The 22,160-nt window shown below is 43.2% G+C and overlaps 1 protein-coding gene across 3 annotated transcripts in view; it reads left to right on the forward strand.

Moving 5' to 3' along the window:
* WLS (Wnt ligand secretion mediator) overlaps positions 1–21,407 on the forward strand; it is a 102,450-nt gene extending 81,043 nt beyond the window's left edge. For 2 of the 3 annotated variants that reach the window (XM_047082559.1, XM_047082560.1), the window contains 5 exons: positions 144–207; positions 2,380–2,523; positions 3,710–3,793; positions 10,340–10,493; positions 20,556–21,407. In XM_047082559.1, coding sequence (XP_046938515.1) covers positions 144–207; positions 2,380–2,523; positions 3,710–3,793; positions 10,340–10,493; positions 20,556–20,665 — 556 coding nt within the window. In that variant the 3' untranslated portion in view covers positions 20,666–21,407. Of the gene's footprint in view, positions 1–143; positions 208–2,379; positions 2,524–3,709; positions 3,794–10,339; positions 10,494–17,454; positions 17,544–20,555 lie in introns of all 3 variants that reach the window. The other variant, XR_006962621.1, reaches the window with a different exon arrangement.
* Positions 21,408–22,160: the final 753 nt, after the last annotated feature.

Consider the following 22,160-nt stretch of genomic DNA (forward strand, 5'->3'; position numbering starts at 1 on the left):
TGTTTCTCTTTAAGTCTGCCAGCCTTTCTTAGTCTAAATACAGCTCCCACCCCTCTGGCTGTGAGAAACTAAGAATGTGTAAAAAGAAAGTTCCCCTCTGCCTCTGTATTAATTGTGTCTTTCCATATCGTTTTTCTTTGTAGAGGGGTACAACTCACGAATCCCTTCTACAGTATCTGGACTACAGATGTTGGAACAGAGTTGGCTGTATCCTTCCTTGCTGGGTTCAGGGTTTCATTTCTTGTCATAGCCACCTGGTCCCTCAAGATGATTTTCTAAGTCCTGCTAATGTTCTCCATGTGTGCTCGGCCAGAGCTTTGATCCTCAGACCAATGATAACGGTGCAATTAAGGCAAATAAGAAGAAGAATGAATGCTTGCTTTTAAGCCCTGTGAGAGGAGGCAAAATGAAGAAGTTGCAGTGCGTCCTCACAGCAGATGGATCAGAGTTGCTAGTCTTACCACAGCCTGTCTAAATGATCTATACGCTTGTTTACTGCAGACTCCGGCATGGCTAGCTTTTCCCTGCAGCCACAGAGGCTCATATCTGGGCCCCTGTGGGAGAGCCCGTTTCCAAAGTCATCTGTGTGCGCGACTTCTCACAGTGACCTTGGTGTGCCAGCGTACGTGCTACTGCCATTCCTTTCTGAGACTGCATGGAGATAAGGCTAAGGTGATTAGTTCCAGGGGAGTTGCCGACGCTTCTGGTTGGTTGGTGTAAACTCTGTCTGAGTCATCTTCATGAAGCAGAAGCGACGGTCTTAGCTTATCCCCTTTAGGATGCTGGATTTAAATATTTTATCTTCCTGAATAATACGTCAAGAGCTTTGGGAGAAAAAGACTCTCCTCTGGAGTGGGGAGAAAGGCTGGAGTTGTATTATTTCCTGATGGATAATATCTTGTCACGTGCTGGTAAATAATGCTTTGTTCGGCCATGATGTTTATCTGGTCTTCTTAGTGTCACAAGAACTTTGTGAGCAAACTGATTCAGTAGTATCATTACCTTAAAGATGAGAGAGTTGATCTCACCATGACTCCCATCCTTCCTCTCCAAAATGTGAGCTGCACAACACGGGAAGTGCTCATAATGTTAAGTCTACTTCAACCTTTTCATTGTACAGATATGATGGAGGTCCAGGGAGGCAAATAAAATGTCAGGTTTCCTCATTCCAGGGTACTGTTGGCTTTATGGAAGAAGGAGAAACTGCATTAAATGTATTACTTAATGAAATATACATGCTGAGTTCACACTTGTTAAAATTTTTTAAAATATGCAACTTGGGGTAGAGTTGGAGCAGAAAGGACTTGCCCTGCCTCCCAAGCCAGCTCAGTGTACCCCAAGCCTTGGTGGTTCTCAAGTTGAGCTTTAAAGATAGGCCTCAGGGGCGCCTGGGTGGCGCAGTCGGTTAAGCGTCCGACTTCAGCCAGGTCACGATCTCGCGGTCCGTGAGTTCGAGCCCCGTGTCAGGCTCTGGGCTGATGGCTCAGAGCCTGGAGCCTGTTTCCGATTCTGTGTCTCCCTCTCTCTCTGCCCCTCCGCTGTTCATGCTCTGTCTCTCTCTGTCCCAAAAATAAATAAAAGTTGAAAAAAAAAATTTAAAGATAGGCCTCAGGGTTGCCCTGATCAGTTTCAATGTATATACTGCCCCACCCTCATCTCCCAATTTGGCCATCTGTCCTTCTGCCCCCTGTCCCATTTGACAAGATTTTTCTTGTGGTAACAGAAGATTGCAAACAGAATTTCCTCCCTGGTTTTACTTCAAGGACTTAGGTGCCATGCCCAGCATCCCTTCTAGCTGCTGTGGCTGCTCCCATCCCCCACTCCATCACTTCCTGATTCCAGGGTGTCTCAGTCTTCTTATAAAAATCCAAGGACTAACTAGCCCATTGGTTCTTAAACGATCCCTGCTCTTGGTTTCCCTGCTCTTGAAAAATCTGATTTCATATATCTTCAGTGAAACCTGGGCTGCATTTTAACACTTCAGGTGATTTTAATGCAGCATTCTACCTGATCAGTAATTTGCAACTGATATCCAGTATTTTAGTGCTTTTCAAATTTATTGTACATACATATCTCCTGGGGATCTTAAGAGGCAGATTCTGATTTCGTAGGTCTAAGGTGGGCCCTGGGATCTGCATTTCTCACAAGCAAGACTCCATTCCTCTTCTTCCTTGCTTCAGAGAGCAATTTGGTTCATTCTATTCTGTTGTACTTCTGTGTCAGAAAATCTCTATCACTGGCATTAGAATACCAGTTTTAATGTTTTATCCTCCTGAAAATTGCCCAACTATTTGGAGACAGAGGGTGTTGTTGCCAACAGAGCTGAGACATGCTTGTGTCCCCAGCTAGCCTGCCATTTCCTTTACTGGAAACCATCAGATGGCCTTCATCATTGTGGCTGGCATCTGCCTCTGCCTCTACTTCCTGTTTCTGTGCTTCATGGTGTTTCAGGTGTTTCGGAACATCAGTGGGAAGCAGTCCAGCCTGCCAGCCATGAGCAAAGTCCGGCGGCTGCACTATGAGGTGAGCAAATCTCTTGGCTCATGCAGGATCTGGTTACTCAGTGTCTCCTGCTTGATATGTAAACACCTACCACACACCTATACCTGGAGATTAGAAGCCATTATTTCAAATACACATCGAGAGGTTCTCATGTAATGTAGGAGCTCTGGGCAAAATAAGAGGCTAAATCCGACCCTAAAAACACCTAGCTGGCCTGCGTGGATCTTGGAGTTTTCTGTGGTATATATGTCTTTCTGTCCTCAGTAGGGGTGAACTTGTTCAGCAGGTTCTTCAGCTTTGGGGTGGAATGTGGGTGATACTAGATGGGAGATTTGAGTAGGGCAGAATCAGCCTTGAGACTGGGCTTCAGCCCAGGTGATCTGATTTTTAGACTCCCAAGAGGCTACATTTCCCCTAAAATATCCAGCAGGTGATCAGATAGAATTCGGTAATTTCTGTTTATATATTATGCATCTCATTCAAGGGAAAACACTCAACATCCTCTAATCTCTAATACAAGCAACACATTCTTAATTTTTCAAGGATCCCTTGGACTCATGCCTAAGTGGCTGTCCTTGGAGAGACATGGGCCTAATTCCTCCGTGAAAAGAAACAGAAACTGCAGAACCCCAGGGTTTTTATATGCAGTGGATCTGCAACTAAGCACCCCTGAATAAGAGGTGTCTCTCCCTGAAACACAGGTTCCCTTAAATCCTGCTTTCAGGAAACCCTGGGCACTTGCTGAAGCTTTGCCTGTCTCTAGAGCTGGAGTGACACATGAGAAAATTCAACCAAATCCACTTCATGTTGATTAATATGCACATTTCTTTTTGTTCACTGGAGCAGAATTTTATTACAACCGCAGAAAACTTGGATTTGGTGACTTTGAACCCTTGCAGAGAAGCATAACCAGCTTAGCAGGGAAATTAGCAGCCTCACCACGTGCTGTGAATATAATTTTCCCAGGCTCTGGTATCACTGTTTCTTGAGAGATAAGAACATAAGAAATATTTGGCCCAATAAATTTTTCAGCCACATTCACCTCTGCAGGAGAAATGTTACTGTGTGAAATTATTTTACTAGTCACTCTTAGGGATTTGGTTTTATAGATTTCTTTAAAATTAGTTTTTTATAGATTTATATATTGAGAAAAGGATTGGTACCAGCTGGGAGAGTGTTAAGCTACTCTTTTTCTCCTTCCTAACAGGGGCTGATTTTCAGGTTCAAGTTCCTCATGTTGATAACCTTGGCCTGTGCTGCTATGACTGTCATTTTCTTCATCGTTAGTCAGGTAAGTGGATCCTGAACAGTCAGGGTGAGAATGTGCTGGAGAGGTGCCTCTACTCTGCATAGAAAATTCTAGAGAGCCGCTGAGGAAGGAGCAGGGAGGCTATAATGCTGGGCAGCTCTTCAAACCATGTTTTTTAAGGGACATTCCACCTGGCCAGAGGTGGACGGAATTTTCCCTTTCAGTACAGCCTCACGGGAAGAAGAAGTTGCTGAATAAATTAAAAGCCTGCAGCCAGATGGAAGGGCACTTACTTCATTTAGTTGAGAATACACTTTTCAAGCCCTATAGCAGAACAGCAATAAGCAAGTATCAGTTTGATTTGATCCTTATCTAGCATTAACATAGATCCTTTTACAGTCCATCAGCCATTCTTTGCAGTAATTATATTGCCACTTAAACATGAAATATAATTCACAAGTCCCCTTGATAGAATCTTACCTTTCTGCTGGTTATTTCCAAAACTCAAACTTTTGCTCTCTTGATGACCTCAATAATGGTAATAATGTTTAAATATTGGTAACTGGTTTTGGAAAGTGGAAAGTACTGTTTAAATCTGACATGCTACCTTTCTGTCATTCATTGGAACTTCACAAAAATCCTGTGGGGAAGTAGGGTAAGTTTTGCTATCCCAGTTGCTAAGATGTGAAATCGAATGGCCTTAGAGACATTTCCCATTTGTGCTCTTTTCCAGCCGGGTAGGATTGTGGATGGGTTATTTCACAGTTCTAAGGTTGAATTTTCTTATATGTAGAACGGATGTTCTGCAAAAGGTGGCTGTAAGGATCACGGGCAGCAATGCTTGCAAAGTAATTTGCAGAGTGCCTGGCACGTCGTGGGCAGGAATAGCTGTGCTCTTGTGAATGAAAAAAAAAAGGGGGGGTTAAATATTGTGCCAAAGGACATTCAGTAAGTTAGGGACCAGAACCCAGTCCTTTTGACTTTTTCTTTTCTTTTTTTGCCAACTGTTCTGTCCTCTCTGTATTTGGCCCAAACTGAGAATGTAAGTAGTGCAGATAGAGCCTTAGGATGCAGATTTGTCTTGTTCTGCTAGCTTATTTCCTCAGAGGGTCTCCTGTGCTTTTTTGTGCCATAGACCAACCCCCTTGGGCAACCTGGTGGAGGCTGTGGGCTTCTTCTTGGAATGTTTTTAAATGAGTAAAATAAGAACTTTGGACTTCAAAGGGAATCAGATATATAGGTATTTGCAATTATATATGTTACAGGTATTACAGATCTATATCTATAATTGTGATTGATACGAAATTATGATTTCTATTGGTGGCAGAATTATCAGTGGTGCTAATATTAACAGGAACTTGTTTTCTACATTCATAAATGAAAGAAATGGTAACTTTCAGTTAGAAACGGGTGAAAATAAAGATATAATTGTTCTCATTCCGGTTCATGGACCTCTTGAACTTTATGGAAGGACACCCAAGGGCGCCTCTGACCCAAGTTAGGAGTCCCTCGAGCCATGTGGGCTCTGCCCACTGGGCAGTGTTAGTGTTGCTGTTGAAGGCTGACGTGAATGTGGAAAAAAAAAAATAAAACAAATATGCATATCTGTCTTCGTAAGTTCAGCTTACCACGTCTGCTGTGACCTACACCAGTGCTGTGTTTGTATCAGACTGTTTGTTTATAAAGCCTTGGAAATTTCACTCGCCACTCCAAATGCAGTAAAAATATTTCAAATTCTGAATGAGTTTTTTATTCAACCAGCTGAGACTCAAACAAGGGTGTCTGAGGCCTGACTTATCCTTTGGCCAGTTCCCTCGTGTGACCAAAGTGTCCAGCCCCAGTGCCGCGGTAACGCGCTGTGGTACTTAATATGGCCAGTTGGGGGAGTCCGAGAGAGCAGGGTGTGCTTGGAGAAAAAGAACCTCAAGTTAAACTGGACTGAAGAATGAAAGGCAATCCCAAGATATGTTCCCAGGGAGGCAGAAAGAAAGGGCACTTTTGGTCCTAACAACATGTGTCTGCCACCTTAGAAAGCTGAAGCCACACCACCACAGTCCCCATGCCACTTACCCTCCTGCCTCTGCAGAGGGTCCCTTCCACCTGAAGTCAAGAAGGGACAACTGGCCGATCTTTGAGGTACCTATGTGTTTCCCGAATTTAGCCTTGTATATGTTAGATAGCGCACCTTTTTACAGCAAGGTAGGCCAATTCTTCTAAGGAGCAGAGTTTGTGGCTTTTCTTTGGAGAAAAAGATTAATATTCCATTGCCCCAGTATTTTCTAACATAGCTCCAGCCTGTGGCTGGCTTTTTATATCTGCCGCGACAGTCAGCCCGGAGTGGATTTCTACTCCAAGGGGGTAGCAGCGAGTTCTTTTGGATTCCATTAGCTCCTCACATTCCTCCTGCTGGGTTATTTTTTTAAGGTTTATTTATAGATATCTAAGACGTTTTCAGGCATAACTCTCAATGTCCCAGGTACTGTACTAATATAGTCATCAGAGGATTTATTTTTTAATGTCATTTTGGAATGTCTCAGCAATGAGCTCACCTGAAAGAAAACCTATTGGGTAACTTTTTGAAATAGATCCCAGCCTTAGGTAAAAGGAATGTATTAAAACTCCCATTATACTCTCGGGCTTGCTGAGAGAGCTTGCATTTAAGCCCCATGAAATATAATGCGAGGGGATCTCGCCAGGATATTGAAGCTCTGAGGCCAGGAATGAAGGGCTAACAGGAAGCTGTGGAATGCAGTGACCTTGAGGCTTTGTAGCTGGGTCCTGAGGGGCAGTCTTTTAATGCCTGCCATTTTAATGGCCTCAGTCATAGCAACCGAGAGATGGTACATCACAGTCTGGTATTTTAGCCCCTTCCCTCTGGAAAAGAAAGAGGCGTTCCGTTTAGAGGTAGCGGACAGTAGGGAACAGAAGTGCAATGCAGGGAAGAAGGTCACCAACCTTCACTAAGGGGACCCCCAGGTGCCTGACATTCAGGTCAAGCCACATGCAGCAAACTCCCAGAGAGCCTGTCCCCGGCTCTTTTGTGTGTGTGTGTGATCACTTCATTCTGTCACTTACGGAGGAAATGTTTCCAGTAAGAGAGCCTGTGTCTGGGATTTGGAAATCTTGTTGTTAAGTGGAATGTTGGTTGTCAAGACTACTGGGTGTAAAGGGATTTGACCTTCACTTGGCTCCAGGGGTATAATTGGGTGGTTTCACACAAAAGTAAATTGTTCAAATGTTAAATCAGGAAAAACAGGGACTTTTAGAAACAAGACTTATGCAGGGGGAAGATGATTTTCTTTTCTTTTCTTTTTTTTTCACTGGGGGCTATCTGATTTTTTTCTCCAGAAGTTAAAAGAGGGTGAGTGTCACCTCTCTGCCTTGGCATTAATAAGATTTTGGATTTACAGGGCCTGCCTGCTCTGTTGAGGCTGCTTACTGTGGTTCACGTTGGTGGGAATGTGCTCAGAGCTCAGGAGGTCTCAGGCAGGAATAATTGAGGGAGGAGAAGGGCAGGCACACACAGTCGAGTGACACTGTGTATACAGCTCACTTATGCAAATTCAACTCTTTGCCCTCAGCAGGAAATAATACATTTAGAGATGACAAATTATGGGTACGGGTAATTCTGCAACTCCATGCTAAACAAGGTGCATGTGTCTCACAGCAGACATGAGACAGGGGCACGAATCTCCTGTGGTTCCTCAGGCCACCTGAGGTACCCCTCATGGTATGAGCATTCTCATTTCAGTGGTTCTACTGTAAAGTTGTATTTTGCATATATATCCAGTTTATTATACCATACATTACTATGTCTAGGATATATAGTGCGTATATATTGCTATACGGATTTGAATATATGAACCTGTGTATAATAATGTGCATTATGGTTAATTAAGTGAGTTTTCAAAGGAAGTTTGGTCTTCCGCAACAGTGGGTTCATATGCCAACTTAACACACTCACTCCTGTTTACAGTAATATTCCTGCTGTTGAGAATACCTTCTTTTGGAGTCAGAGCCATGACTTTCTGGCTGAGCAATCTTGGGCGAGATAACGTACCTCCCTATGGCATAGTTTACCATATGTTGAGTGGAAATATTACCTGCCTACCTCATAAAGCTGTTATTAAGACTGATCTCTTCCATGTAAAATTCTTACTGTAGTGCCTGACATATTGGCTTTGAATAAGTGTCAACTATCATTATCTTTGTTATTATTTTAAAATGTCTTAGCTTTGCTAATATCTGTGTTAGAGAGCAATATTTAAGTGAAATAACACTACCCATTGACGTCTTACTTCTAAGTAAAAGTATCATTATTTACTATGGAATGCAATATTTTCTCTTTACTTTGCAATCTGATATTTTCTTAGAGTGACTGTTTCTATCCTCCCTTTCTATTTCCATGCATTTGCGCTTGCATTCCTGCACATGCCAGTACTTTTGTCCATATTCATTCAACAACCGTCTGTCTGTCGAGTACCATTGTGTACCAGGAATACAGGTGACTGTTTTCTTGAGATCAGTCATGCCAGTCCTGACAAGAATCCATTTCAGCAAAATTCAGTACTGAGTATTCCCAGCGTATGTCATTGGAAGTAGGGTCTCTTGAAGGCCCTTCCCTTATTGAGGGACCCGCCGCCTTAACAGAGTGGAAGAAAATCAGAACTGTCTTACTCCATTTTACCGACAGTTCCTGTCCCAGCCTCCCCTCCTCCATCACACAGAACGGTTCTCTTTGTTATGACAGCAGGTACATATATTTCCAGGAACTATCTTAAGACTTCCTCTCCTCTTCCATTATATTCATTAAAAATCATCTTAAGTGTGCCCTAAGTACTGTAATTTTTATAAAGTTAGGATATTCTTCTTTAAAGTAAGAAGAGTGACATTTGGAGACATTGCTAAAAAGTCAGCCCTAAGTAGCTTGAATGCTTGTACATTGTTCTAAAATCAATAATGGCTATGAAATTCTTCTTGGCCAAAAAATATTCCTGAGCACATCATATCAAGTGAATTGTTTTTGAAAATAAGTAAGAGTTTGCAATGGTGGTTTATGCATCACAAAAATGAAAAATTATGTGTCACCAAGGCCAAACCAAAACTGATAAGTCTACAGTTAACTTAATTAACTGACACTCCAGGTATTTCAAAAGGAAACACCTGTACTTACAGCTTTATTATGCCTGGAGCCCCTGGGGTTGCGGGCTATAAAGACGGTGTCAAATGAATACAGATACCATCTGTATCAGATACGAATGAATAGATTACCATCTTACACTTTAGCTCCAAGAAGGGTCTCCTAGAGATGGTTTACATAATGCAGTCTCATTAAGTTATCACAGGAACATTTGTCCAGTATTCTTTTACTCCCATTTAAGATTTCCTGTAGCAAGCAGAAGTGGTCAGAGTCGTTTCATTGATCTCAGAGCTGGCACAACTGTTTAGTCACTCGGGTCAACAGTTCTGTTGACAGTTCTTAGTGTAATCCATATGTCATCAGACAGCCCTCAAAACAATTATCAAGTCATTAACATAGACAAAATCAGCCTCAAAACATTCTTGTAGAATTATAAAGCATATGAGAGCTTCATAATTACCTTCATGAGTGACTTACATAGAGTGACAATGTAAGACCTAAGATTTATTGTGTTTACTGTGTGTCAGGACATTTCTAGGAATATGGTTACTTAATTCTCCTCAGTAACCCTGCAAGTTTTTATATTGCCCTTAAGGTCATTGAAGTTCAGAGTCTTCATCTTAACTTCACTTACATTAAGCAGAGAGTGCGTGGTAAAGTCTGCATTGAATCCCGTCTCTGACCCCAAGCCTGTGTCTCCCTGCTTCCCCACTCTGCCCCACTAAGGAAAGCGACTCACTCTCACTCATTTGCTTCTTTAATCAGCTTGTCTTCATTGAGCCACTGTGATGCGTCAGGCACCGAGGGTATGGCAGTAAACAAGTCAGAAATGGTTTCTGCCTACAGGGCGTTACATCTAGCTGGGAAGACGGACAGAAGAGGAGTTATAGTTATGGATAAGTGTGAGACTCAAACACAATTTCTTTTTTTTTTTTAATTTTTTTTTTAACGTTTATTTATTTTTGAGACAGAGAGAGACAGAGCATGAACAGGGGAGGAGCAGAGAGAGAAGGAGACACAGAATCTGAAACAGGCTCCAGGCTCTGAGCTGTCAGCACAGAGCCCGACGCGGGGCTCGAACTCACGGACCGTGAGATCATGACCTGAGCCGAAGTCAGACGCTTAACCGACCAAGCCACCCAGGCGCCCCCAAACACAATTTCTTTAAATTAAGGCTAACTATGTACTGCTGTTCAAGGAAGAGATACTCTCCGGGTGATTCTGATATACAGCCAATGTGAGAACTACTGACTTTGTACCTGACACACAGTAAGCCCTCAGTGAACCTAAATCCATACTGGTATGATTTAGATTTTAAAAGGAGTCTTACATGGCCCTTTAGTTTTCCTGGAGGTTAGAAGACATTTGGTTTTTGTGTTGGTTGGCTCCTGTCTTGGTGTTATGTTTCTTCTTGGTTCTAATTGCATGTCACTGTCCTTTTTCCATAGGTGACTGAAGGCCACTGGAAGTGGGGCGGCGTCACAGTCCAAGTGAACAGTGCCTTTTTCACAGGCATCTATGGAATGTGGAACCTGTATGTCTTTGCTCTGATGTTCCTATATGCACCATCCCATAAGAACTACGGGGAAGACCAGTCCAATGGTGAGTTTCAGTCTCTTTAGAACAGCTGTATTCAGGATATAGGCTTCAGTCTCTTCAAGGCTCACATAGCAAAGGCTCTGGGTTCCCCAGGCAAACTTTCCCTCCAAATGTCAATGAGTGCCCCTAGGGACTGGAGAGCCATAAGACAAAAAGTCGTCTTCTTTTTTTGTTTTTAATGTTTTATTTATTTTTGAGAGAGCACAATCAGGGGAGGGACAGAGAGAGAGGGACCAAGGCTCTGAAGCAGGCTCTGCACTGACAGCAGAGAGCCCTATATGATGGGCTTGAACTCATGAACCACAAGATCATGACCTGAGCTGAAGTAGGATGCTCAACTGAGCCACCCAGGTGCCCATCTTCTACTTTCTTAATCTTTAAGTATTAGGGATACTGCATTCTAGCCTGAAACATGTGCCAGTTTTAGTATAAAACTTAAATTTGCTTTCCTTAATTTTTTGAGCAAAATTGACTATTGGAGATTATGCCATATTTATTCTTCTAGTTTGAGAGGCAAAATCTTAAGGTGTCATGTAGAATGGAACTAGGTCCTGAGATTTGAAGATTGAGCTGGATTCATTTTTTTCTCCTGCTCATTCTTCTGCAAGGCTGTTGACCTGCATCCAGACCAATAGCTATTTACCTACCTGTCTCCATGGCCTTCTTCTTAAGGGCAGTTGGTTCTACCAGGAGCCTTAGGGAACTTAGCCAGTCCGGTTATTTTGTAAGTGATGAAACTGAGGCCCAGAGAAAGGAAGGGCTTGCCTGGGGTTTCTCTGCCAGCCATAACAGAAGGAAATGACTGTCACTGCCTAGGCCATGCTCTTAACTTGGAATAGGTGCCCTGCTAAGTGACAGATCTGAGAGCTCCTTTTTCTTTTGAATACTTAGTCCTACACTGTTTGGCTGCACCCTTATTCTTCCTTCTCTTTTTCACACCTGCTTTACCTTAGCCATTTACTTGCTATTCCTCAAATATAAGGTGTTCTTTCTCAAATCAGAGCTAGTGCCCTTCACTGCCTTGGAGCAGAGATCAGGGCTTGAAGGTCTGCATGTGTGCTATGGCACCACAGGTGGGTCTTTCTCATAGGAAGTTCTTACCATGTGTGTGTTGAATGAATGGATTCATATCCTATGTGCATTTGGGCCTAATAAAACCCTACCCATCTTTTGGGCACATTCAAAATGGTTCCTTTTTCTTGAAACCTATTCCTCATCACTCTAGTTGCAGATCAGCAAACCGTGTTCAATAGAATATTGTTGCCAGAGGATGTTGATAGGTTTTAGTAGTCAATTTGAGAATCATTGGGTTTTTAATCAGCATTAATGAGGTTTTTATTTAAAACATCTTAATGCCTTTAGTACATTAATTTTTACTGTAAGTCATTTTAAATGGGTAGGAGGAATAGTGTTTCCCCAGATTACTTTTTTATAAAGTTTATTTATTTTGATAGAGAAAGAGAGAGAGGGAATGAGCTGGGGAGGGGCAGAGAGAGAGAGAGAGGATCGCAAGCAGCCTTAACACGGTCAGCACGGAGCCCAATGCGGGGCTTGAATTCACGAACCATGAGATCATGACCTGAGCCCAAATCAAGAGTTGGACGTTTAACCGACTGAGCCACCCAGATGCCCCTCCAAATTGTTAAACCGTTTGGCACCGGACCCCTTTTTCCAGGCACTGTATTTGTTTGGAACTAGTGTTCTAAGGAACAGGCCTGGGGGAACATGATTACACATTTCATATGACACTGCATAAATGTAATAGATGAGTTTGCCTGTGCCTTCCCTTTCCTGCTGGAATATTAACTCCTTAAGAGCCAAGGACAGGTTCTTAAGGGTGGTTTGAAAGTGTTGATTCAATTAATGCTTCAGAAATAAGAGTTCTAGATTAGTTTTCATATTTCACAGATGGGCCAATGATCTTGAGAGTTGGCGTAAAAGGACGGGGTGATGACATGAGAGGAGATGATGTGGGAAGTGAAGGGCATCTGTGCTGAGGGTTGGGATAGTGACTAGTCTCAACCACCATCCACCTCCAGTACTATACCTGCCGCTTCTGTGCAAGAGCATCCTTCAGGCCGGTCTTCCTCCCTCCTCCTTGGCTGGTCACACTCAGTGTGGGAAATGGGGGCACATGGCCTCTCAAACAGTGGACCTTCATAACACCAGCAGGAAGGGACTCTGGGCTTGTGAACGAGAATCTTGATTTCATTTCATGGTCATCCTGTTGGACTTTGACAGAAATCATATGGACATGTGTGTGACTTGAGAATATTAAGCAGGAACCCAATAGGTGAAGTTCCTCCCTTCCAGGGAAATACCACACAAAGCAGTCGCTGGACTTCCTGGGAAGTTGGAATAATACTACTAATGGGTAGTAGTTATTGAATTCTGACTGTGTGCTAGGCTGCTCTATGTAAACTATTATGGTTGTTTTTTGCTATGTGACGAGTGGCAGACTGCTTAACCTCTCTGTGTACCATTTCTCCCAACTGTAAGTGATCTCTTAAAGTCTTTTGGAACCATAAAATTCTGTGGTTCTCTTCCTTCCCGTTGGCAAAGAAGGAGCAAAAGAGCACCTCCTGTCCTAAGGTGGCAGCCCAGAGGGTGATTTCGTCATAGGTAAGGGGTTTCCAAACACTGGTGAGAATTTGTCCATCCCGGCACTTTTAGGTACCTGAGAGGCCAGAGCCATGGCCCAGCCTGCAGTGGGAGGATGACTGCCCGCCATGCTATTGGGCCAGAGGCTTGATGTGCAAGCCAGATGTCAGGCAGCTCCCATTAGGACTTCTTACTCTGCACAACAGCCACCCCCTGAGGCTTGAAACCTTGCAGTTGAGAATAGCACTTGATCTGTTCCCCATCAGAGTTTTTTTGTTTGAAGGCAGCTTGACCTGTAATTTCACAAAAAGTTCAAAAGCTAGTTCTCAGCAGGTGGTCATATCCCCCAAATCCCTTGCCAACTGGTGTTCAGAAGTATTCATGGTTTTGTTTTGATTTTTTTTCTTTTGGATGTCACTATGACTGGGACATACCACTAGCATTTAGTGGCCAGATTCTAGGGATGCTAAATATCCTTCAAAGAGCAAAACAGTCCCTTGTACTAGAGAATTACCCTGCCTAAAATGCCGATAGAACCCATGTTGAAAAACATTCTTCAAGCAGTTTCATGGGTAGACTTTTTTAGGACCCTGTTCTGATCATAAACACAAGTCACACAGTTGAGTAGTTCTGTGATGGTGACATGATCAGCTGTGACTTCACAGCAGCCCACGAGCACCTGGCAGTTTGTTGTGCCCTTCCCTTCCCATGGTCACATGGTACTGTGACCTTGTGCATTTGGAAGGGAGTCTTCCATGTTGGGTTCTCTGATCATTTTCCTTCTCTACCCTCTTTCACTTTTCATCTCTTCATCTGTTGCCAGACCACACAATGTCTCCTAGGAACTATGGAGCATTTGCCAAAATTTTGAAGCTCCTTGGAAAGAGCTAGTTTGGAATATCACATAGAAACCTAGAAAATGAACTTCTGTATTTTAAAATTCTCTGGGTCTCTGGATGACATCCCTTTTCCTCCCCCAGCCTTCCCCTGCTCCTCTTCCTTTCTCGTGGAAAGTTTTTATTTTTAAGTTGGCTTGGGCTCCCCCACACCCCCACCACCTTGCTTTTAAGGTCTGGAGCCAAGAATTCAGTTCTCTTGCTATGGAGAATGAATCCCAGGTTTGTGGTGCTTTTTTGCCTTCGTGAGATGGATCCTGGAGAGACCTCTGGAAAAAGCTCCTTTCCAGGAAGTTGGCAGGCAGTTTCTGATGCAGCCAAAGGGGATAAGGAAAGAGAAAGAACATTGAGAGGGGTTGTTTTGTTTGGACGTGGAAAGAGATGCCAAGTGTCAGGAGGGAGTGGGTAGGGAGGAAATGAAAGCAGAGAGCATAGATTTTGTTTCTCCCTTTTGGTCAAGGAATAGACTGACAGAAACAAAGCAGATGGCAGGTTCTAGAAAGGGTCAGCTTCCTAAGAGTGTTTGTTTTTCTTATATATATTTTTTTCTCTCTTATTGTGTGCATCAGGAAGCGACCCTTAGAAATGAACCACTCAGTGCTTCAGTATTTAGCACTGTGTCAGGTTTGATAAGATGGAGTGACATGAAGCCCAAAGGAGTGACTAAGACAGAGTCCCTGCTCTCATGGAGAGCTGGTAGCCTTGTCTGAGAGACCAGGCTTCCTTGACTGCCTCCTGAAACTCGGGATATGGCAGAACATCTCCAGGCCAGAATTCCCTCATGTTTTTAGCAGCTCACTGGTGCTGCAAGGATGTGAAGCTCTATGGGTTCCATCTTTTTGGTTGATTTACCATAGCTGCTGGTACCAACATGTTTACGTGGATCAATTTTATATACATACATATATATATGACTCTGTATCTATGTACATATGTTTATATATAAACGTTTTATGTGTATGTGTACATATATGTATACACATATACAAACATATATGTAAATTTTTTTAATCTGGCAGAGATATTTTAGAACTCTCTTTCAAGGACCATTCACATTTTCTGCCCTGCTCCTGCTGCCTTTTCATTAAAGTTGTTCTTTTTTACCTGTTTCCAATAGCAATTTGTGAGTCATTCTGGATGTCTTCCCAGGCAGGAATGGATCTCAGCTAACCTTAGGTTGGAGTGAAGACAGCATCTCCCAGGGGTTCAGCATCGATGTCCTGCACACACGACGAACTGTCCAAATCCTTTCAGACATCAATTCTCGTGGGAAAAAAAGTTGGAGTTGCTTATAAAGTCAGACGATTCTTAATAATAGCTTTGATTTTTGTGTTCTTTCGTCTATAGAATTCTTGTCAGAAGGTTTTAGAAAAAAACTGAGGAACGGAATTCCTGACTGGATGACTATGACGAAGGGAACAGGAGACACTCTAATTGCCAACCGGTTCCTTTCTATTTCTATTCGCACTAAATGTCTTCTGTCTGACACACTCATTCTGCTGGAAGCCACAGCAGCAGCCCCAGGTCCCATGTCATGGAGCTCACTACCACACTGCGTCAATTTTACTGCCAGAGGCTTCTAAGGTCTCCTGCTGCTTGTTTCACAGAAAAGGTGGCTTTGGCTTTTGTTGCCTCAGTAAATGTTTGGTTTGAGTCATGAGGCTCTGACAGTGGCTGCCTTTTATTGAGGCCTTCCCCTTGGTTGCATGTTAGATGACCCACCCATGGCTAGCCTGGCTTCTCGATGTCTGTGAGCAGTGATGGAAATGGTCTTACCACCAGGGCTGGGCTCAGACTTGGAAGTGTGTCTCAGTAGCCTTTTCCCATTTTCTAATGAAGTTTTCAAGCAGGTCACAAGCCATCATTAGCCTAGCACCTCTTGCTCTGTTATTTGTAGTTGGGCACTTTCTGTCTCCTGCCTCTCCCAAGGTTGCTGTCCCTCCAGTGACCTGATCTCTCCTTTCCCAGGCAAAGTAGATCATTTTTTCCAGATCTTGGAATTACCATCACTCCACTATAATAGGAGGTACCTCAGTCACTGTTTCCCTCAGTTACTTTTGGGGGAGTAACTTTCTGCTTCCTAAATGTATCAGTTTGGCAAGGCTGCTGTTACAAATACTGCAGACTAGGAGGCTTAAACAATAGAGATTCATTTATTTTCTCACAGTTCTGAAGGCTAGAAGTCCAAGTTCAAGGTATCCCCAGGATTGATTTCTTCTGCAGTTTCTTTCCTTGGCTTGTAGATGGCCATCTTCTCTCTACGTCTTAACGTAGCCTTCGCTCTGTGTGTATGTGTATCCTCATCTCCTTTTCGTATGAGGACATAGGTCATATTGGATTAGAGCCCACCCCAATGACCTCATTTTAACGTAATTACCTCTTTAAAGACCTCATGTCCAAATATAGTCACATTCTGAGGTAGTGGGTGGGAATTAGGACTTTAACACATAAATTTGGGGAGGGTATAATTCAGCCGATAACATTAAGATTTCACTCACAGCTTCTAGGTTTTATTGTGTCCACCCTCTTGCAATTGCCCAGAACTTGGTATCTGGAGGCACTTTGGAGGTGGGTGGGGAATGGCTCATCCCAAGCTTGCTATAAACCACCTCATTGTTTTTCTCCTTCTGCCATGAACCAGCCTGGACTTTATTACAGAGAGTTATCTTTTGAGCTTAGCTTTGAAGAATAGGAGGTCAGTAGGTATGGGACTAGAGAAAATTCCACAAGAAAGAATGAAGTCAAGAGTGTTACAGAAAGAACATAAGGTTTGGAGGTAGACATAGGCCGTTTGGAATCCTGGCTCCAGTATGTACTGAGTATGACCTAAAGAAATATAAACTCACGGTATGGGAGCTTTCTGGCTTCTGGATCTGGGTAATGGGGTGTTCATTTGCCTTAGTGGTGGTTGTGAGGCTAGAATTAAGTAGCCCCTTTCATATTCTAAGACTGGTTGTGTCCCAGATTCTGTGAAATAATCTTGGAATTATCTTAGCAGTTTTCCTTCCTTTTATACTAAAGTAGCCGCAGATAGGCAAGGGATGGGCATTAAAATGCAGCCAGTCGTAGGGAGTTGTGGTTATTGTTGTCTCGTTATAGTGCAGTTTATATAGCTTTGTGTGTCCCCAGGATGCATTCCAGCCAGTTAGAATCCAGTAGCAAGCAGCTACATACCTGTGGGTGCGATATCACAAATATGGATCCGTTGATAGTCCTCGGTGATTAAATCCAATGCCAGAGACTGGTCTCATTTTGCAACGGCTAGACACAAACAAGCCTTCATCTCCTTGTTAATTATCTGAGAGGAGCTGACACCATAACCAGGGAAAGAGACTTACTGCAAACTGAAGAATTCTTTTCTTTACCTTTCTTAATGTATTTTTTTCCCTTGTATTCTTCCCCTCCCCACTAAGTATGTAACATACTGCATTTTCGGAAAGGCTTTTTTTTTTTTTTTTTTGTCTTAGATGGAAAGAGACTCCGAGCATGTTTGTGCACTGAGTAGCAGGAGCCAAGAAAGAAGGAGAATAACAGATGGAGCAAGACCTTGGCAGAAGTAGGAGTTGATGGAATTTGGAGGGAATGGAGGGATCCCCACTCCTGCCATGTTACTGCCATATTCCCACATTTACCCCCTAAGGCGGAGGGGGGGCGGGGTTAGCCTTCAGGATACAATAAAAGCACATGTGAATCATAGAGTTTGCTAGCCAGAGACCCATTGGCTGGGTCCTCATCCCAGCTCTACCAGGAGCAAACTGGGCCGCATTAGAGAATAATTTCTCTAATCGTCTATTTGAGCCTCAATGTCTTCCTGTCTTACAAAGAAATACAGGGCATGCTGAGCCCCTAATAGTGCATACAATAAATACTCATAAATAACAACTCTCCTTACTATCAGTGCACTGATATTGTGTACTATAAATTCTTGTTTATCAAACGCAAAAGTAAAATTAATATGCTGAACAATTCATCCAGATTATTGTGTGTATATATTTATGACCATAACACGTTACGTGTGGACTCATACTTTGCTGGCAGACTCATTGGCTGTTGGAAACTAGAATATTTACAAAAGAATCAACATAGCCTAAAGGTTGAGAGCCTGGATTCTGGAGCCTTATTGTTCTGGTTTGAATCCCACATAATTTACTAATCTGGCCCTTGGGCAAGTTACTTAACCTCTCTGTGCCTCAGTGTTTTCATCAGTAGAATGAGAATGATGACAGTATTTCTGTCAAAGGTCTGGTATGAGGATTAAATACATTAGTATTTAGAACAGTGTCAGGTACATGATAAACACTATAACATGGGTACTCATTAAAATAAAGAAGCCAGGGGCGCCTGGGTGGCTCCGTTGGTTAAGCATCCGACTTTGGCTCAGGTCATGGTCTCAGGGTTCATGGGTTCGAGCCCTGCGTTGGGCTCTGTGCTAACAGCTCAGAGCCTGAAGCCTGCTTCAGATTCTGTGTGTGTGTGTGTCTTTCTCTCTGTTCTTCCCTCTCTCACTCTCTCTCTCTCTCTCAAAAATAAACATTTAAAAAAAGTTTAAAAAAAATAAAGAAGCCAAAGTTATTTTGGCTCAAGTGATCTGTAGAATCATATACATTTTTTAGGACATGCTAATTAGAATCACATTCTAAGCTTAAAGAATTAGCATCTTGGGTTCAAAACCTCGGTAGAATTACATTCTAGTGTCTATTTTTAAGTCTTTGGTGAAAGGGATTCTTTAGGTAAACACTAGGAGATGCTAATGAATTTACTGGGGTGGGCGGGGCTCTCTTTGAAAGTTTGATGACTCACACAGACATGCAGATCTGACAGTGGCTTTGAAGTTTTGATGGCTCACCCAGATATGCAAATCAAGAACTAGTTTTGACCAAGAAATTTGAGGCCTCTGCATTATGGTAGACTGAGAAGTGGGCTAGAAGTTGCAGTAGTGAGAATGCAAGCTAGTGACCTGGGGAAATTTACTTGTTGTACAAATCACGGTTCAGCATGACACCAGGGGGCCCTGTGTAAAGCGTCTGCAGCCTTTGCACCCAACTGGTCTGTGCCCTTGCCCGAAGGACGATGAAGCTGGATGTGCCGGAGGCTGGACTGATACCCCCTTTATTACTTGCTCTGCCCCTAGTCCTGTGGATTGGACCCTTACCTCAGTAGCCCCAAGTAACCATTAGCAGTCCTCTGCAACAGCTTAGGACTGCTGCTGAAAGTAGGGTCTCTTAGGTAGAGAGTCACAGACTAGCATTTAATAAGACCGATTGATCTGCACAGCTGCTGGGAAATGGGTCTACAGTGAAAAACTAATACATGTGGCACATGTGAAAGGTGCCATGCAGCCTGTGGGACCAGTGTGTGGGGTGACTCCTGGGGTTCTGAGACCATGAGATTCACTGATGCTCAGCAATTCTTAGACTAGTGATAAGACATTAGTTGTAAGTGTAGGGCCAAAGTCGCTTCTAAGTTTCAGTCCCAGTTGAAAACAGCACTTATTTATTTAATTCTGTGGTTTGATTTAGGAAACATTTTAGTTCCCCAAAATATGAAATCGTGCGTACATGGTATAAATATAAAAATCACAGACATAACCAGCACCCCTTTCTGTAAATACCCAAGTCCACGTGTATGCCCCTCAGACAACAGTCCTTAAACAGTTAGGTCCTGATGTTTTCCATTTTCCCTTTGCCAATTATACATTCATTTAATTTGTGTCCTGGCAGGTAGGAGAACGCTTTAATTTACAGAAACTTATTTTTTCTTGCTGGTGGAGAAAAGACTACATTATTCCATTTTAGCAGAGGAACACCTCTGTCACTGATGATGAGTCCAAAACACTGGTGTTGTATACGGAATCCTGGGGGCAGCAGAAAATTCAGAACACATTTCTGGTACTTTTTTCCTGGAGAAGAAAACTCTTAAATGTTTCTAAATGTGTTACGTGTATTCCCTGCCCAATCTGTTGGTAAATATAGGCAGGTCTTGTTTCCCTTCACGTGGCGTAGCTGCTTTGTCAATTACTCACATGGAGTGGGTACGTGCCTCCCTCCCCATCACTGGGGAGGCGTGCGGTGCTGGCTTAGCCCACAGCAGAGACCTTAGAGTCAGACTTTCCTTCCCTGGCCTAGTTCCCGGCTCTGTCATGTGTCTGCCCCTTTACCTGGGGCAGTTACCTTACTTCCCTCCCTGTTTCCTCGTCTGTAAAGCTGCCATGATCAGAGTGCTCACCTGGGCTGGCTCTCGTGAGGATTAAATATGATTACATATAAAACATTGCGAATAGCGTCGGGTACAAAGTAAGTTCTCATTAAATGTTAATAATTACTACAAATGATAATAAGCATTATGCTGACTCATCCATCATTCATATCTCTTCTCTGGGAGAAGAATGCTGTGAAACTACTGCAGAGTCTTGAGGAAAAAGGTTAGGAGTTAGCCCTACGTGTGGGGGCCCTGGTTGTCTCTATAAGCTCAGGATGTGAAAGAGGGCTGGGGTCAGGGCAGTTGTTACTGAGGTGCATGCTGTCTTTCTTCTTCCCTGAACACATCTAACACCAAAACCCTCTTTCAGGTGATCTGGGTGTCCACAGTGGGGAAGAACTCCAGCTCACCACCACCATCACCCATGTGGACGGACCCACCGAGATCTACAAGCTGACCCGCAAAGAGGCCCAGGAGTAAGAGGCTGCAGCACCTGGCTGGGACTGTCCCCCCACATCCCAGCCCCTCTAACTAGAGCGGGGAGTGTGCCAGAGAGAGCTCGGATGCAAAGGAATGCTTGAGGCTCTTAGCTGGGGTTTCTTCTTGGATCCGCGGCATGGACATTTGTCAGCTTGCCTTCTGACTGTAGCTCTCACAGGAGGATTCCTGCAGCCACTAATGCATTGTGTATAACAAAACCTCTGATATGACACATTTTCTGTGATCATTGTTAATTAGTGACATAGTAACATCTGTAGCAGGTGGTTAGTAAACCTCATGTGTTGGGGGTGTTTTCCTTGGGGGATGGTTTGGGCCAGATGGGGTCTATATGGAGTGGAATTATTTGACTCTTTTTCCTGTTTTAGATTCTAGGATAGATTTTAACATTTTTGCAGCCCAGGATAGGCTGATGTCATAGTCTTCTCAATCCTAGTCTGTGACCACTTGTGTTTTTTTTTTCTATTTATATCACCAAGTAGCCTATTGAGTTAATATTTAAGTTGTCGATAGATATGTGTCCCTATTTTTTAATGGCATAATATAAAATAACTGAATCTCATGAGAAGGTCTGTTATGCCAGGGGCATTTCAGCTTTGAAACCAAATCTGTGTATCCAATACTAACCAGTCTGTTGGATGTGGGTTTTAAAAAAATGTTTGCTAAACTACCCAAGTAGGATTTACTGTATTAAATGGCCTTTGGGTCTGAAAAGCTTTTTTAACCTCTTGCTTAAAATGTGTTTTCTTTTGATAAGATGCTTCCAACAGCCTCCAAAAGTGTAGATCTGATCATTTAAATAAACCTGTACATGTACGCACATATGTATACACACACGTCGCCCTCCTGCCCTACCAGCACACATGCCCGCAGGTTCTTTTCCCTGCTGAGTCTATGGGGTGGGGAACAGGTGGGGAAATAGCTTTATGAAAAATTAAAATATTTTGCCACCAAATCAGAGTGCTTGGGGATGGTATCTGTGTCTGGAAAGAGGGTAATATTTTCTGTGCTGGGTGGTTAACCACTGTCCCCACTCCCCCACCCTGGCGGGACAGTGAGTGGCCACAGGGGCGGGGAAGGAAAGTTCTAGGACATACAAGCAGACAGCTGCCCCCACCACCTTATTCTCACTTCCCCAGTAGCCTGTTTCATTGTATTTTACCTCTGCCTTCCGAGAGACAGCGTGGTATGGCAGAGAGAAAGGATACTGGATCTGATGTTAGAAGGCTCAGTTTCCTGTCAAAGGTCTCTCATTAACAATGTGACCTGGTTGAAGCCACCTGACCTCGGTGTTCCCTCACCTACAAGCTGGAATTCATAAACTTTAACTGCTTCGTGGGCTTGCGGTGCCTATATGGAAATGTCTCTTAAACTCTAAGCCATATAAATGTGTTCTTCCTGGAATCCAAAAACAATTTTGTGAGTATTTTTCAGACACACACTCCTGCAGGTCTGAGGCACAGTCCATTTAACGTAC

Source organism: Lynx rufus, unplaced genomic scaffold (assembly GCF_022079265.1).
Source record: "Lynx rufus isolate CCGP_SWC_20201006 ecotype Redwood Valley unplaced genomic scaffold, mLynRuf1.p SCAF_2, whole genome shotgun sequence".
Taxonomy (NCBI): Eukaryota; Metazoa; Chordata; class Mammalia; order Carnivora; family Felidae; genus Lynx; species Lynx rufus.